The 18,804-nt window shown below is 37.6% G+C and overlaps 1 protein-coding gene across 7 annotated transcripts in view; it reads left to right on the forward strand.

Moving 5' to 3' along the window:
* TBC1D22A (TBC1 domain family member 22A) overlaps nt 1–12,821 on the forward strand; it is a 438,695-nt gene extending 425,874 nt beyond the window's left edge. For all 7 annotated transcript variants that reach the window (XM_065554788.1, XM_065554783.1, XM_065554792.1 and 4 more), the window contains one exon: nt 9,598–12,821. In XM_065554788.1, coding sequence (XP_065410860.1) covers nt 9,598–9,726 — 129 coding nt within the window. In that variant the 3' untranslated portion in view covers nt 9,727–12,821. The remainder of the gene's footprint in view (nt 1–9,597) is intronic.
* The last annotated feature ends 5,983 nt before the right edge of the window (nt 12,822–18,804 follow it).

The following is an 18,804-nucleotide window of genomic DNA, read 5'->3' on the forward strand; positions in this document are numbered from 1 at the left end:
AAAAATAATGCCTTAATTAAATTTGTGACTGAACTTCTTGGGGGAGAATTGTATGTCTCCTGTTCTCCTGGATTCTGCCATATATTTCATGTTATAGCAGTCTCGGATGATGACCCAGCACATGTTCGTTTTAAGAACACTTTCACAGCAGATTTGACAAAATGCAAAGAAGGTACCAATGTGAGACTGCTAAAGATAGCTACAGCACTCGACTCAAGGTTTAAGAATCTGAAGTGCCTTCCAAAATCTGAGAGGGACAAGGTGTGGAGAATGCTTTCAGATGTCTTAAAAGAGCAACACTCCAATGCCGAAACTACAGAACCCAAACCACCAAAAAAGAAAAGCAACCTTCTGCTGGTGGCTTCCGACTCAGATGATGAAAATGAACATGCGTCGGTCCACTCTGCTTTGGTTGAAGCATGAAGGGACATATGAATCTTTAGTGCATCAGGCACGTAAATATCTTGCAATGCCGGCTACAACAGTGCCTTGTGAACGCCTGTTCTCACTTTCAGGTGACGTAAACAAAACGTGGGCAGTATTATCTCCTGCAAATTGTAACCAAACTTGTTTTTCTGAGCGGTTGGCTGAAGTAGGACTGAGTGGACTTTTAGGCTCTAAAGTTTTACATTGTTTTATTTTTGAATGCAGTTATTTTTTGTACATAATTCTACATTTGTAAGTTCAACTTTCATTATAAAGAGATTGCACTACAGTACTTGTATTATGTGAATTGAAATATACTATTTCTTTTGTTTTTTACAGTGAAAATATTTGTAATCAAAAATAAATATGAAGTGAGCACTGTACACTTTGTATTCTTTGTTGTAATTGAAATCAATATATTTTAAAATGTAGAAAACATCCAAAAATATTGTTTAACTGCGATTATTTGCAATTCATTTTTTAATCATGATTAAATGTGATTAATTTATTTAATCGCGTGATTAATCGCAATTCATTTTTTAATCGCTTGAAAGCCCTAATTTCTAGTAGAAATGCTGATAAACCTGTTACTATAGCAGTGAGTGCCTCAGTATTGTAAAATATCAAGTGGGTTCATAGCATATTAAAACCCATCTGTCCAGACCTACTGTAGCATTTTCCAACACCTGCTGAAAGATTTATGGAGGAAATAAAGTAAGCAAAACAGCAGGAGACTAAACAAAGAAAGAAAGAAGAATGAAGATAAGCAAAATAAATGAGAAGATTAATAAAGAGAAAACCTACCTTATTTGCCTACTTATGAAAAGGCTTAAATTAAAAGGATTTGTACAGTTAAAGTTCTACTAATATAAAAGGCATATATCCTCTCATTATTCTGTAAATATTAACTAGGAAATTGAAGTTGTAGGGACAAGTTTTTATGCTTCTCCAATTTCTGACCTATTTAAGAAAGTTTGCTCACCTAAGGTCATTTCACCAGAGTCTTGCTACCATGAACACATTATAATTCATCCTGCAGATGAATACACTCTAACAGCAGACAGTATCAAATCTCTTTGGTTATAATTTAATGTCGGATGATATTGTATCTTCCCTTTTTTACATTCTCTCTCTCTCTCTCTCTCTCTCTCTCTCACACACACACACACACACACACACACACACACACACACACACACACACACACACCAAGTAGAGACATTTCTTGTTGTAAAATTGAACTGTGCAAATTCAGTATCATAAGAAATAAAAGCTAATTTCATCTGTATAGTCTATCAAAACATGCAACCATTTTTGTAAGTACAAACACCTTCTGACCTTTAAGCTGATTTGTAGTGATTCTCTACAATTTCTAACGTTAGAATGTTGGATACAGTTTTGAGCCTTTGTCTTTGGTGAATAATTTAAATAGAACTATGGGCTAATTGACAGATTCCCCAGACAGATGCCTTTACAGAAAAAATTAAATGGACCAGAAAAATGACTGGTGGAAGCTTGTTTTACAAACTGGTTTTCAAACTCAGCATAGCTTCCTCATTCTAAAATATATTCTTCAATATATATATTTATCACCAAAGAGTTTTTCATTAAAACAAATAACGTAAATAAAATAAACAAGGAGAGCGGCACAAATTAAAACTCTGAATGTGGATGGGAAAAGTGAAATACACTAATTAGTCTGGCTGCCTTACTTGCACATAGACTTTAATGGTTCTTGCTTTATCTTTATCTGTGAGAAAAATCAGAACAATAATCATAAATAAATTAATCTAGTTTATCTCAGGGCAGGTCTTCACTACAGGGGGGGTCGATTTAAGATACGCAAATACAGCTACGCGAATAGCGTAGCTGAATTCGACCTATCGGAGCCGACTTACCCCGCTGTGAGGATGGCGGCAAAATTGACCTCCGCGGCTCCCCGTCAATGGCGCTTACTCCCACCTCCGCTGGTGGAGTAAGAGCGTTGATTCGGGGATCGATTGTCGCGTCCCGACGAGACCTAGCCTTAGTCACTACTAATGCCTCATCTTTGCTCTGTTGTAATTATAAACTGCTAAAATGAGTAGCTTTTAAATAGCCTTGTCATGTACTTTGTTAAATATTGATTAGCAGATGCTGTGTATCTCCTCTGATTGAAAGGCATAGGAACATATTTTTCTTAGGCTATTTCACATTCAGGCTACAATGAACACTCCTCTGGCATGTTTGGCATTAAAAGAAAATGTCATTTTCTTGAGAAGGTATTTTTCAGGTTATGCTTTTTATTTTTAACAAGTTGTGAGGTTTATTTTTATCCAGATCTGTTTTGAAGCTCTATTAAGCAATATATCTGAGTAAGGTCAACCTCATCTTAAGTAAATTACTAAAGCGATGTGTCTTGGTGATTGCCAATTACCTCACTTGGATTTATAATGCATATTCCCCAATCAGGACCAATCTTACTTTCTTGAACAGTTAGGGGCCCTGAGCCTTTTCCCATCTATGTCAATGGCAAAATTCCCATTTATTTCAATGAGAACAGGATTGGACCCTCAACATGTTACTGTGCCATGAATTTACATATTCAGCCCTGATGAAAATCATGAATTGAGTTTGGAAGTAATCATAGAAGCATTTAAGCAGTGTTGTTTTTTAAGAGGCGCCATCTATCTTATTTAAGCACTGTGTTAAATTTAGTATAGTGTTTAAATGAAAGATGAACTTTCATGATGTAGTTTTTAATATGGCCTATTTCATGTGGTCTAGTGGATTGTGTTCTCCAGGAACTCCTGGGTTCTGAATCCAGCTTTCCAACAGACATATTCTGTGGTCTTGGAAGACAAGTCACTGGTTGTTTCCATATATGTTAAAAAAACCACAATGTGGTTTGTCAGTGTATCTGACAGGTGTGTTGAGACAACCAGTAAGTTAATATATCTACAGTAAGCTAATATCTACAGTGCTTTGAAAAAGGTAAATATACCATATAGTAAATATTATGGAATGTTATTTATTTAGTTGTAGTAGTTTTATTCCTTTTAATCATTGTGCAGTCAGTAAGTATTTATAAAAATATTCATCAAGATGATTTCAAGGGGTAAAAAAAAGAGTTAGTTTGTCACCATTTTATGATATTCAAAACACAGTATAATTGTCACATCGATTTAAAAGAGAGAGTATTACACTTTGATGCCTTGTATTTGCAATAAGTGTTTTCTCTCTGAAATTTGTAACATTTCTTATCACTTGAAGATTATGAATGCATATTTTAAGGCGGCTCTAATTTTTAAATGTGTTTGAAAAGCATTATATTCTAAAATTATTTTTCCAGCATGTTTGTAAATTTCATAAAAATAAAAGCTATTTCTCTGTATTAATATATCCTTTTAAAAACACTGTCTTTTTATGAAAATTAAGTGAAACTAAGTAATATATAACAATAACAAGAGCCCACATTTAGGGCTGCTGACATAAACAGGATTTCTCCTGCCCCTGATTTTGGGAACTTCTAAATGTTAAAGCTAATCTCCACTTTCATTTTTAAAAAATCACCTTTCTTGTCCTTGTACAGATAGCATTGCAAATGGAACTGATCATTAAGGAAGAAAGTTTGTCAAGATGGCTTTTCCTACAGGATTCGTATTTATTCACAGTGCCCACTCCAGCTATAATGGGTTGCTCCCTGGAACCCATGCAATAGTTCACTCAGTTTTTAGGGAGACTTTTCCATATCAGTGTAGGTGACTCCTTGCACGGCAACAAATCTAGCTGTCTAGCTAGAAGGGTGGCAGCTCAGAAGCTGCGTGGCATAGTGAACGAAGTACATGACTGAGAAAAAGATTCCTCCTGCTAATTTTGGCTCTGAAACTGACTTCCAGTGTGGTTTCAGTCAAGTAATTTAACATATTTGCATTATTTTCTTTATCCGTTGAATAGGGTAGCAGACCCCTATGAAGTAGTTAAGTGTTTGTTGTGACAGTTAGTTAATGTTTTATAAAGCACTACACAAGTGTTAAAGTTCACCAAAAGAAGCACAATCCTACAATGGTTTGGGAGCTAGTTGGCTCCAAGCTTATTTGGACATGAGTTCCCCCTTGAAATAATACTTTCAGATTTTGTCAGTTATGTGTCAGATCCCAGCACAGGCATCTGAGCTGTACTTTTTCTGTTCTAGTAGCCCCAGAGATCTGCTTAAACTGCAGCAAGGGAGGTTTAGGTTGGACATTAGGAAAAAGTTCCTAACTGTCAGGGTGGTTAAACACTGGAATAAACTGCCTAGGGAGGTTGTGGAATCTCCATCTCTGGAGATATTTAAGAGTGGGTTAGATAAATGTCTATCAGGGATGGTCTAGACAGTATTTGGTCCTGCCATGAGGGCAGGGGACTGGACTCGATGACCTCTCGAGGTCCCTTCCAGTCCTAGAATCTATGAATCTATGAATTTCCTTTTTGTATAAGGTCAGTCAATTAAGTTTGAGAGTGTTTCAAAGAATCATCTCTCTAAACTTTCATAGAGTCCACAGGCTGAGTCCACAATTTAATGGTGTGAACACTATGGATAGAAGTCTTAGGTTTGTGGGTAAGGGATGAATAATAGTTTCATACGACCACCAAATAGGGTAAAGTAGGCTCTGACAATAATAATATATTTTGAATAAGATAGGAAATTGGTTAAATATAAAGTTTGGTCTCATGTAATAACACATCACTTGACAATTGAGTGAACGTTTCTAAAAACTTTTTGTATAATCTTCAATAAAAAAGTAAAAACAGAAGGCCATATCCTTAGATGACATACATTAATTATGCCAGTTTATACCATAGGAGGATGTGGTCCAGCAAATCTAGAGATTTTTGATGACATGGTTAAAACGGCTAATTTCTCAGAATTACATATGACCCTAATTTAGTTTGTGACTATGACTAGTGAATTTTTCAAAATAAATTTGTTCAGATTTAGGGTGACCAGATGTCCTGATTTTATAGGGACAGTCCCGATTTTTGGGTCTTTTTCTTCTATAGGCTCCTGTTACCCCCCACCCCCTGTCTGGATTTTTCACGCTAGCTGTCTGGTCCCCCTATTCAGATTACACATCTCAATTTTTTTGTGAACTATGTAGTTTTCTCTGTTTAAAAAAGATTCCTACTCGATAGTGCTAATCTATTAATTACAGTTAGCAACACAGCTGACAAGCAGAATGAAATGAAATGACAAAGATTTTGGTAGTACTTTGACAGCTGTCCAACAATTACATGACTGCACTTGAGAAAGCACATTTTAAAAGATATTCTGATGCTTTTTCTGTTGTACTGCTAATTATCGGCTATGGTTATGCTTTGTCAGATTTATAACACTGCCTGTTTTACAACCTCCTTTTTCCATTTTACGAAACAAGATTCCTTAAAGCAAGCGATACCTTAAGCTACCAGGAAGCAGATGAAGCCAAAACAGCTGCAAGCCATGTTAGGTTTAGGTCTGGGCACCTGAACTGAGATCAGGGAGCCTGTCTCTGACTCTCCATGACCCCCACTAATGGGCTCATGCAGCCTGGGGGAAGGAGGAAGCTTCCTGATTGAAATGCAGAGGGGACAAGAGCGGGATCAGGGAGAGTATACTGGGATTAGGAGCTTGGGGGAGTGAGTTGGAGACTGGGTCTGGCTGGGTAAGAAGACTAGGATTGGAACAAAGAGCCAAGGCTAGGGAAGAGACAGGACAGAGACAAGTTGGAGGGGATGGTGCGGAAAGGGTCATGCTTAGCAGGAACAAGTGGAAGAGTTTGTACCCACTTAAGCAGAGGTCCCCAATCTGTGTGGCCCGCCCCTCTGCAAGGGCATGGAGGAATGTTTGGAGGGCTGCAGCTGGGTCCTGGGCCAGCCCCCCTAGGGGGCAGGGAGAGAGCACCACCCAGCTCTGCTCCCGCTCCCGGCTGTGGCCCGAGTCTCAGCCCTCTTACCCCTGTCCGCATATTTCCTCTCCCCCCTACCGCGGAACTGCGGCCCAGCTCCCAGCCCCGACTTGGGAAGGGGTGGACAGGGTAAGGGGGGGCATGAGGTAAAAAATTTGGCCACCGGTGCACTAAAGTATGCTCTCCTCCAGAGCCTGGAATGGAATCAAAGTTCCCTGAATCTCACCATTCCTCTATTACCAAATAGCTATGAAACCTATTGGCAAAGTGTCCCATCCCCCTCTAGTTCTGGTCCACAAAGAAGATTACAACCTACTACTACTATCAGTTACTCCATTTGCTCAAGAGGCACAAGTTCATGTGGTGAATCTAAAATTTGAACCCTGCTAATGACCCATGTGGATATCAATATGTTGCCAGGTGAAGGAATGTCTTTTCAGTTTCCTTTTTTAAAAACCTAGGAAATGATACAAAAAAACCCCCCTATGTTAAATGAGCATTATTAAGGTTGCAAGGTCAAGCACTCGGAAGTTAGGAAATGCCAGAATTAAGGTTGTCTGTGCCCTTATGTGTATGTATCATGATACAATCTTTAATTACATGATCCTATATTATGTTTTCCACAGGGCACAGAATGGACAGTGCTCACTGAATGAACAGCTTTTCAATATTTTGTTTTTAACTTGTTGTGCAATGCCTTATGTACTGCACACTATTTAAACAGTGCTCTGAAGGCAGACTTGCTAATTTTCTCATGTGCTTTCTATGGCAGTCATCACTATGGAAGCTGAATACTTCACAAATGTTAGTTAATTTATTACCCAACATCCACGTGAGATAAGTGAGTATTATCCCCATTTTACAGATGGGGAGCGGAGGCATAGAGGGATTAAGGTAAAAATAATCCATTGATTTTGGGTACTCTATGTGAGATACCTAAGATGTGATTTTTCACTGTACATAGTATCATATAGCACTTTTATCTATTCAAAGCTTCCATTGACTTCATTTGCACCTGTGAGTGCTCAACACTTCTGCCAATCACACTCTAGGGTCTTAAGTTAGGTGCCCAGAAAATGAGAGAGTCACTATTAGTGACCACATACGAAAAGCTTGTTTAAGTAACTTAATGAGCATCAGATGTGAACTGTTTGGTGCAGGGAGGGATAGAATCTAGTTCTCCAGGCTAGTATTCAGCTTCTTTAACCACAAGACCATCTTGTTTCTTCCTGCAATCCTCTGCCTCATTTGCTATCCACCTTCCACCGAGTGCAACAAATGAAGCTATGGTCCTACAGACAACAGTTCCCTTAACTACACAGTCCTGATTCGTTGTGACTCAAGTGGTACAGGATTGTCCTAACTGCTGGAGACAAATCTGAAAGTTTGCAGCAAATACATAAATAAACACATAATTATATTTTTAAAGGGAAGAAAAGGGTAGATACATTATTAATGATTACGATTGGAGAAGTGACCTACTGCCTGTCAGAAACTTCTTCATAATGTACCAGGGAAGGTGAAAGGCCCCTAAATAGTTGATCAGTCTATATTATTGGGCGAAATTCCTTTCCAGCCCAGACATTCTGATTAGCCATGGCTCTGGCCAGGTAAGAAAGGGCAATTGTACAATGTCCTATACTGAAAGGTTATGCGAAGGTTAACAAGGATGCATTTTGGCTGACCATAATAGATGTGTGGGAAACCATGCTCTTTCTGGTCACTGGATTATGGAACAGGAAGAAAACCAGTTCTCCCAGTGACCCCTTATTCCCCAAAAAGTGGAGTCAACTGCCAATCCTTATAAACCATTTAATCTTATCCATGTTGGATTTCACATACTCCAACCACAGGTGTTCAGTTGGCCAACAGCACATTTGAAATGTCTTCTGATGCCATGTGGCCACAGTAATACATAATTCCCATAGTGGTAGGAATCCATATTTTAGCAAAATATTTGTATGTTTTAGTTATTGTTTCAAAGTATTGTTGGAAGTGGAACCTATTTTAATCTATGTTAGAAAATTCATAATGAATGCTGAAGTAAACTGAACTAATGTAATCTTCCAAAAAATCTCCAGAGTTGTGGCTATTAAGTAGTCTTATAGATACTTCAGAAGTGAATTGTTTTTGTCAGTGTATAAATGAGGGAGCAGTTAAAAAATGCAAAAAGCCAGATTTTACCAGATTTTATTTTGCTCTGTGTGCTTTACTTTATGTAAAGGCCAGCTGGATGGAATTTTAATCTGCAACATTTCAGGTGGCTCAGTACTGGGCAGTTCTTTGCACCATCCATTTAGTGAACCTGGGTTACTAAATTAAATTCTGAAACTGAATGTGCAGCATAGTCAGTAAGTTATAATAATGGTAGTGCACTGGGTTTCACCCTGAAAATATAGAAGTTACGGTAACATGAAGTAAAGTGGGTTAAAAATAACAAAATGAGTATTTATTTTATAACCTTCTAAGAAATGAGTATAGGATTGATATGCCAGAATGTTCAGAGCTAGCATATTGATGGTTGAAGTGACCTGGGTAAGAAGTGTTAGTAACTGTAACTAGATCCTTGATTCAAATCGAAAGGTCCATGGAATGTACAATACTTGTCTGGAATTTTAAGAGAGCTAAAGGTGGAAGACAAGAGGTGAGTGGAAATTGGAAAGAATTCTCAGTACTTACATGATGCTGCATTCAGTTGGAATTTGCAACTGTGGAACCAGAAAGTGGGAATAAAATAACTGGGGAAATAAATTGCTATTTATATTAAGCAAATTTACTGTAATTTGATAAAATTAGATTGGAGGAAGGATAGTCCTGTAAAGGCAACAGATTGGGACTCTGGGGATTGGAGTTTAGTTTCTATTTCTGCCAGTGACTTTCGGTCTGACCTTGGGCATTAGATCCCAGTACTTCAGTCCCCCATCTGTAAAATGTAGATAAGTATTCCTTTCCGCCTCACTCTTTGGCTGCTTTGTCTATTTAGATTTGCTGGGTGTTTGCTATTATGTGTTTGCCTAGCATGTTTGATGCATGAATGGAGGCCTAGGCATTACCACAGTACAAATATTAATAATAGATTAACTTTTCAGGGTAGGAACGATCTCTTACAATGTGTAGGGATAGTACTTAACACAATGGGGTCTCAGCATTGGTTGGGGTTTCAAGGCACTACACATATACAAATAAATAATAACAAGCTCACTATATTACAATTCTATTTTAAGACCATTCATCTTCCTGTTTCTTTTTTGTTGTTTCTCCCCAGGAGTTGCTGATTTTTTTACAGAATTTGCCCACAATGCACTGGGGAAATGAAGATATCAGTGTTCTCCTAGCAGAAGCCTACAGACTGAAGTTTGCATTCGCAGATGCCCCCAATCATTACAAGAAATGAGTATAAAGAACCAGCTTGTTCTGGAGTATTATGGCTTTCATTATTCTGGTTAGCACTTTCACATAATTACTAATCATTGCATTTAAATAAAGAATTCTGTGAGCATTACAAAATGAGACTGGAATACCAAAGAGATGGACAGACCAGGATACTGAACATTATATTAACATAGAAGTGAACCTTCTTGCTCAACATATAAAAGCAACATAAGTTCAATTAAGTTTCATAGTATTTCATTTTTCTTACTTTGATAATTATTGGAATTATGTATGAATATGGAATGCATTTTACATTCATCTCTGCCTAGTGATTGTCATGTGTCCATAAGCCTTAAAATCTGTAATGGGAATGATTGTGAGCTTGTATAATTATTCCTGTCTAAGCAATACTAGTCTATGATACCTTTGTCTGCTTATATTTGTCTGTGATAGGAATGATTCCCCTTGGTAGAAAACAAGGACACATCATGGGTATGAAGATGAATTTGGAACAGTAGGGCTTACAAGTGTTTTTATTTTTTATTATTATTATTTTGAACCTGAGAGAACATTTAAATTGTTTTTTGTGTTGATACAGCGAACCAAAATATTAAAATTCTACTATAATAACACAACATATGGAATCTGAATAGGTGGCACAATTTGCACATTTTCTAGAAGTCATTAAGGTTGTCCTGAGAGCTCTGTCAGGCCCTGTGCACCACTGTAACCACATGTTAAAGATTTAAGTGGTGCTTAAGGATACGTGTCAGCATTGGATGAAATTCTCCCATAAGCCTTATATTTTGGAGTATTTCTAAAACACACTGAATAAATTAAAAAATATGCTTTTTCTGTCATGGTAAACAAATTCATAATTATAAAGTTTTAAAAGACCTGAATGTTTGTCAGCATGAAAGTTCACTTGGAAGGATTTTATATTCAGTGGCTTAATTTACAATGCAAAATGTTTTAAATGTCAGTTTTTGCCTTATAATCCGTTTCTAATATATTAGAAAAGGAAAAAGGGTAATACTTGTGTCCTTCACTTATTTGTTGAATAACTTGCTTTATGATTTGTTCTCTCATTGTGATGCAGGGGAAGAGCAAAGATTGCTCCTATTAACAAGCAGCCCAAATCCCCCCCTTTCAACATTAGAAGAATAAAAATCCCCCCCAAACTTTCTACAGTTAATGTTCCTTCATGTAATCACAGGGTTCTGAATGAATTTTTACAGTCCCTTAATTTACTATACTGTAAATGGAATATTTATTTTCAGGGAATCTTATAAAATAGGAGTTCTGAATGAAGTTGAGAACTGCAAGGGGCACAATATATTAGGAGCTCAGAGTTGTTTTACTTTAACACACTTCCAGAGTGTTCATGGCACAAGTGTAGAAGTAGCAATGCATTTTTAAGTTAGGGGAATAAAAAATCTTCAGGAGGACTCTGTCTTAAGATATTAATAATAATGAATTATTTGCAATCTCTTACAAAATATTATCCACTAAGTTGGCTTGTTTCTTTTTCTTTTGGGGGTTGACATTAGCTAAATTACCTGTCTTGTGGGCCATGGTTTTTGACAGTGTTTTGACTAATTTAATAGCAGAATCAAGGTAAATGAGAATCAAGGAATCGGTTTGTGCTATTATATGGGATTTGTCTTTTAAAATGGCATGAAATTGCTGATGGAGGGGAAGGAACTAACTTAAACAATTCATAAACTGATGTTTGGCATCTAGGGCATGATTCTTTTCCATTGAAGTCAATGGGAGTCAATTGAAGCAGGATCAGGCTTCCTGGATTACTGTATTTGTGCCTACAGCACATAGTCTATGTGCCCATCTTAAATATCAGTGTAGTCCCAACATTTTTGTTTATCTTTAATGGTCTAGTCACAGTGTGTCTAGAATTAACCTTAAGTTGACAAAGAATGTCATATTGTGCCTAACCGAATATCTACCAATAACAGAATACACAAAGCCTGAAACTTTTATGTGACCATTTGTGGTGGTTATATCTATAAAACATGAATAAAAATAATCCGTTAATAGAGATTCAAATTATTGTAACTAATTCAGAAGAGAGAAGGCACACAGCAGTAAGCATATAATGTTTTGTGAGATTTGTATACTTAACTTTTTTATCAAGACATTTATTTAGGTAGTTATACAGAACGTGAAAAGTCGACCCAAAGCTGTTTGCTGTGTTAGATGCTAATATGTAACATTTATAAAGCTTGGTATGTATTTTTAAAGTTTCCTTCACAAGGTACACTGAGGTTGACTGCTAGGTCTTCCAAATTCCAGTAGTAAATATCACTTTCTTTAAAGGAAATGCTGGCATGCCCCCAAAAGAGGCTACGTTTGCTGTTGTGCCCATGTCAGAATTTAAAGATTGTACTTATGCACATTGTTTAATGAGGGTTCTGGGGAGTTTCCTAATGTCCTGATTATATAGAGAGGATATTTTAGAGTACATAGGAGGCCAACATATTTTTATGTAAAATCTCTCCAAATTTATAATACCATAAAACTTAACAGAAAAACATTTCACTTTATAAAAGTAATTACCCTTATGTTTTCATAAATATGCATCTCAGGCAAAGTGTTATTCCAACCAGTTACCTAGAGAGAGCAAATAACTTTCTCTGTCATTTTTACATCCATTGACCTATTTTTCAAAATCAAGAATCAGAATATTAAAATTGGTTTATAATTTGTATTTTCTTATGGGTCAAAAAATTTAAACATATAGGAGGCATCTTGACACATCATTAGTGAGTCCAATCTGTAATTTAATAAAATTGATATGAAAACACTGAATGCTGTGTTGTCTAAAATGCAATGTCTTATAGAATTTTTGTAATAAAAATGTACAATATAGAGAAACAGCTTTATGGCTTCAGTATTCACATAGAAGTGTAAATAACAAATTAATCAACTATGTAAATATAATACATGGGAGAACATAAGATTCTCAGCTTGAACTCTTATGTACATCTCTAATACATTATAACAAATCATGTTACAATGCTATTTGGCTTATTTTCATATGAAAAATCCATGAATTTGTATTTAACTTCAGAACTATAAAATAAAATATAAGTACACAAAGTTCAGTTGTATTTTTTGACAGAGAGATCATAGTTTCAATAGACACTGCTTTTAAAAACTGTAAAATTAATAAAAGATAATGCAATAAATACATATTTCTAAAGTAATGTGTTATGTAGCATGGAAAGCACTTTTAAAATCAGAGATATTCGGAATTGTATCGTTTTTATAGTAGTAATACACTCCCAATCCTGTATCACAAACCACTAAACTTAATGGGCCAAGTTCTACTCTCATTTATATTTCTGTGACTCCCTGCCTTGCAGACTTTACAAGCTAATAAGACAAGCAACTTACAACAGTATATCCCTGCATAATGAGCCACATGAAGGGAGGTACAGGGATGTTTCCATGAGAAGCAGATGAGGCAGGTATAGTTGGCAGAGCAGAGGTGGTGGAGGAGGGAAATGCAATAAGAAAACAAGAGCCAATCAGTAGGGAGTTTCAGAGTTGTGAAGGGCATTGTGAAAGTGAGAGACAAGGAGCTTAAACTTCATGTGGTGAAATAGCAAGAACCAGTGGAAGGTTTGATTGAGTGGGGGGAGGGGTGATTTAGTAAGAACAGTGAGCTAGAAAGATGATTTTAGCAGCTGCATTCTGTTTTGAACCTTTGGAGGATGATACGGATATTAAGGTAGCCACAGTGCAGGTACAATAGTCAAGGTGGGAGGTGATGGGAGAATGTCATTGTCTTGGTTGTCTAGACAGAAAAAGGATGGCATGTAAAAATGCTTTGAAGAAAAACTGGATCTGCAAGGGCAAGAGAGAGGGAAGTGCTACAGACAACCATTATGTTCCATATTTGAAGCACGGGAAGAATTGTGACGAAGGGGAAGGTCTCGCGTTCAGTGACCTTATGCTTCTACATCAGGTAAGCTCTTTTGAAAATCTCACCTGCTTAGTTTAAGTTGATGATGAGACCTCCAGACGATGTCAGAGAGGCAGGATTCGGTAGAGGAAGACAAGTCAAAGGTGGAGAGAGAGATTAGAACGAGAGGATGTAAAGTGATAGAGACAGAGCCCAGTGAGTGATCTTGAGTAACAATGCCATGGAGAGTGAGAAAGTGGAGCCTCCAAATGAGATGAAGAACAGCAGGAGGTGAAGATAAGGTCTGGAAAACCAAGAGAGAATGAGATTTCAAGGAGGCTGGGGGTGGAATAGAGGTCCTGAGATTTGACCAGGAAAATATTTTTGGAAATCTAATCAAAAGCAGTTTAGTTTATTTACTTATGCATTTTATTTATTTTGAATGTATAAAATATAGTGACAGGTGTCCAATACTCCGGGTGTGTCCTACAGGTTTAAATATAAAATAATAGGAAAGGACTGTCCCAAACATTGGTCCACTCCTTCCTCAACAGCCTGAGAAAAAGAGATCAAAAATGGGCTTTTACAGCTTGTGTGAAAAGTTAACAAATCTAGGCTCTGGTGGGCAGGGAGTAAAGGGTGGACAGAGAGAATTCCAAAACCAAAGACCCCTCACTGAGAATGCCCTGCTAGCACCTTCCCATCCTTCATATCAAGTGGTTCCACCTCAAATGCCTTTGCTGATCACAACTGTAGCAATGTGTCACGAGGAGAGAGATAATCTTGGCTAACCTGGTTCCACAAACTCTTCCAGCTACAACCACTTGCCACCCATCCCCACCAACATACCGTTATGTAAAATGTTCCAATACACTTCAGGATAAAAAAGCTTGTTATAGTGAACTAACAAACAGCATTAGGTGAAGCTAATTTCTTAGGATTTAAATGCACCCTTCCAAGCCATAAAATTTATGTGTGTGCAGTCTTTTAAACAGCAAGGTTATGTAACCTAGGGCTGTCTTAAATGTTTGGGAAACAACTCCTGAGTCACCATTCTCAAATTCTGTGGGTCTAATCACACACATCTGCATGTGCACACATACTCTGCCAGTTACCTGGTGGTTGGAAAAGAGATGCAAGAAGAGTCACTAGGAGTATCCTCTGGACAATAAACATTTAATTTGTAATAGATTCTTATGAAAAATGGTTGTCATGACTTTGTCATTCAGCTTCAGGAAGTTGATACTGCAGATTCGCTGATGGTTTTCTTAGCTGCTTATTGTCCATGGATTTGTTGGCCGGCCAGCAGCTTTTTGCTTGTACATCATAGTTATTGTAAATTTCTCCACCTGTGCCTTGGTGGCCAGCCGGAGACGTGAAGAAAGCACAGGCCTTCTTTTTCAAGGATTTTGGAATCACAAGGTCAGAAGATATGAGCAATGGTTTCACCTTTTCCTCCAACTTTTCAGGATTATGCATTCCTTTTTCCTCCCCCATGTAATTTCTCCTCAGGAATTCCTTAGTTAATTAGAATGGGGCATCCCCCCTCTAACGTCACCGGCATCACCTAATAAGAATCAGTTAGGTAATCTTTATGCAAATCATTAGTCCTCCCAGTTTTAGCTGATGTCACAAAAAGCCTGCAAAAATCCCCCCAAACTCAACATTCTGTAACTGTTGACATCAGCTTCTTTTGGCATGGAGTCCATCAAGGCATTAGATAAGCAATAACCTTGCAAAGACTGACTTAAAATCTTATAAAATAGCTCAAAGATACAAAGCTAGCATAAAAATTAGAACTGAAATCACTCCAAACATCCAGCCTACATACACTCACCCGACAGAAAATCGTCCTCATTTTAAGATTGTGCAACTGATTCTTTTTGGACCAGAGTTTAAAATTCTTTTATATTTTTGTTGTCCAATAGCTGTTAGCAACTATAGCTTTAAACAGCATTTCACCACAAAAATCTGGGAGAAATTGGACTTTGTCAGCCAGAACAGTCTCTTCCTCTTAAAAATTCATTCAGTTTCTATATAGGGCCTCTTGTGCCCACACACAAGTATGCAACAAGCTGAAGGATACGCATTGACTTGTTTATTGCAGCTACTGTACTGTAACATCAACCTTACTTAGCTATGTTTTAGCTCCAGCTAGGTTTCTGCTCAGCCCATTAGCTTGCTGCTTATATTTGCTATTGTTCACACTGTGAATAAACTATAAATCTGTGACACAGCCAAAGAGCTAACTTTGTGTCCCTGCATGCAAACTCGGGTTCATGAGAAAAAGAAATGTTTATAAATAGTTTTATTTCAAAATGTTAATTGCACTTCTTAAAAGAAAAAAAATCGCAAAGCAAAAGCTAAAGGAGACATAACTCCACTCTCCAAGCCTGAAGGCAGTGGTGGTGGTTCATTATTTATATTGCAGTGGCATCCAAAAAGTGCAAGATGTTTTCCAAATACTGAAGAAGATCCACTCTCTGCCCCAAAAAGTGTATAGTCTGTTCCAATATGTCCCGAGAGAGCTTGCTAAGCCACATGAGGAACTGGAGGCCAGGATGGTTTTGCTCAAGGTGAAATAAGGACTTCAGAAATATCCAAGATGATTCTCACTGACTGACCAGATTCCCAAGCAACAAATGTATCTACTGATTGTGAACGTGTATTATTTTATATTCCTCTGGAAGCAAGGAATGGCATGTTAAAAACAGAGTTCTCTGATTATTACTTAACTGAACGTATTTCTAAAAGAAATTATGGTAGGTAGGTTAATTAATTGAAGAAAAGCCTTGCAGAATAGTTTGCCATTGTTTTTAAACAAGACGGCATCTTAACTAGTCTTTGTTCAGGTACATATCAAGCAAAAGAAATGATCAAGCAATCACAATACTTGAAACTCACCCGTAAAGTTCTCATGAGCTCAAAAGCCATTAAATTGTATCAATAAGCCATAAAAAAGTATTCAGCACAGTAGGGGAAATATGTTGTTACCATGTAAGATTGTAGAGGTCACTCCAGAAATCATGATTTTAAAGAACTTGCACAAAACTTAAAGTGGAGTTGATGTTGCTTATGCATATCAGGGTCTTACCGTTCCAGAACATAGGATTTCAAAACCCCAAGCTCAAACATTTCTTGTTACCAAGAGAAGATCATACATCCACCAGAACAAGCTATCTGCTTCCTTAAACCAAGCTAGAGCTGGGCAGAGAGGAATCAAAGGAGAACTATATATATATATATATATATATATATAAAATCTTTAGAAGAAGCTAATAGCATTAATCCTAATAGCATTCATCATTTATGTGTCTCACCATATGCTTATGCTGATTTATTATTTCATTCTATAAAACATGTTTATTAAGAATTGGTATAGATAGTGAAAGTCTCCATGACAAAGATAATGACTGTACTCTTTCAATTTCAAATTATCCCAAACCCATTAACCAGCAGGGTCATGTCAAGGAGAGCTAAAGGAAACTACGTTCAGATTTATTGAGAAGGCTTATTCTGAAAGCATGTTTTTTCATTCTGGATTATAGTTTTCCTTAAAAGAATTGAGGAACCTACTGTACATTGAGTTTGTTTTATGTAGGTGTTGCACTATGATCTGATAAACAAAACAACCCCAATTTTTTGCTCTAGAGATATCAAAAGTGTTTGGGGGAAATGCTGGGGAAGATGAGGATGTTGGATAAAGCAGCATATCCAATCCAACTGGGTAATGCATTGGTGAGGGGGAACTTGACCAAACTGAAATTATCTGACAGGAGAAATTCACTGAAACAGAAGATGAGATAATTTTGGTTTCAAATAGCTTCTTTTCAGAATTCTGAGTCACATATTGTATTTCCATATTGTATGCTGAACACTTTACTGGCTACTGATAAACCTTGCCAGCTATAATTTCATCAATGCAAAATGCTGTCCTTTTTGGTGTGTTTTTTAACCTATTCTTACATGTAACACCTGTGATTACTAACACTACAAGAAAGGGAAGAAAAATATTCTCTTATTTGTGCATTTGACAGCACTTTGTATATAATCAGTTTCACACTAATTCAGCAAATTTCTCTACACAGGCATTTCCTGGGCCCATGGAGAATCCCCATTGAATTCATTGGTAGTTCTTGCAGGCATAAGGGGATGAATAGCCCATGCACAACAACTTGCTAAATTGGGGCCTAATTCTCCTTCCCTATTTGCTTGGGTCTTTCACACAGTAGCAAGGGAGAAAAAATCTTTTAAGAAATAGAAAAATGTGATTGCAAAACCACTTCAGGTGTCGGTGGAGATCCCTGCACTGGAGATCGAAGATTTTTGGTAGCAGTGCTCAGTCAGGGCCCGCATGCACCGTAGTCATCTTATAGTGCCATTGGCACCTCATCTAGTACTCGCACATGATCTGACCCATTCAGTTTCTTCTCAACTGTCCTTGGCTGCAGACGGAGCTCAGTGGCAGAGCTGCCTATTTGTTTACTCTAGAAATAAATAAGTTAGTTGTAGCTTAGTAAGTCTCATTTACTTAGTTTAGTTAGATACCTCTTCTCTTCCTCCCCTCCCCCCAAAAATGCTTTTTTATTGTTAGCTCCCCTTTCCTTATTGGGGAACTTTCAACATCCACGATACCCAGCTCGCCCGGATTTAAATTAAGTGACTTTTTTTGTGAGGCGATTCCAGTCTCTGATGGCCATTCTGTGTGTGTCCAATGTTTGGGAGAGACTAATATCCCTCAAAAATATGCCCATTGTAGTAACCTGAAAGCCAGGGCACAGTGCAACAGAGATCTTTGCCTCAAAATGATTTTAATAGAAAAGTCCCTTCAGCCTACTGCTACAGGACCAAAACCAACCTCAGTAGATGGTTCCCCAGACAAAACTTCTGCTAAAGACAGTGCTCAGTCTTCCAAAGTTTCTAGGAACCAAGCCGCAACCTTCCCTCACAGGGACGCTCAGAAAAAGAAGAGGTCCACAGCAATGTCGCTATCCTAGGTGCCGAGTTCGACTAGAGTTAGAACCTTTGCGGCTCCGGGCACCTATGGCACCATCCCCCTGTGGATCTCTGCTGAGCCCCACCACGCTGACAACGAGTCGAGGCACAGATATGGCACCGACCACCCCGGGGCATGACTCAGTACCGAGAACAGTACCACTGGCAATGCTGCCAGCA

The sequence above is a fragment of the Chrysemys picta genome, chromosome 1 (assembly GCF_011386835.1).
Source record: "Chrysemys picta bellii isolate R12L10 chromosome 1, ASM1138683v2, whole genome shotgun sequence".
NCBI classification, from domain to species: domain Eukaryota; kingdom Metazoa; phylum Chordata; order Testudines; family Emydidae; genus Chrysemys; species Chrysemys picta.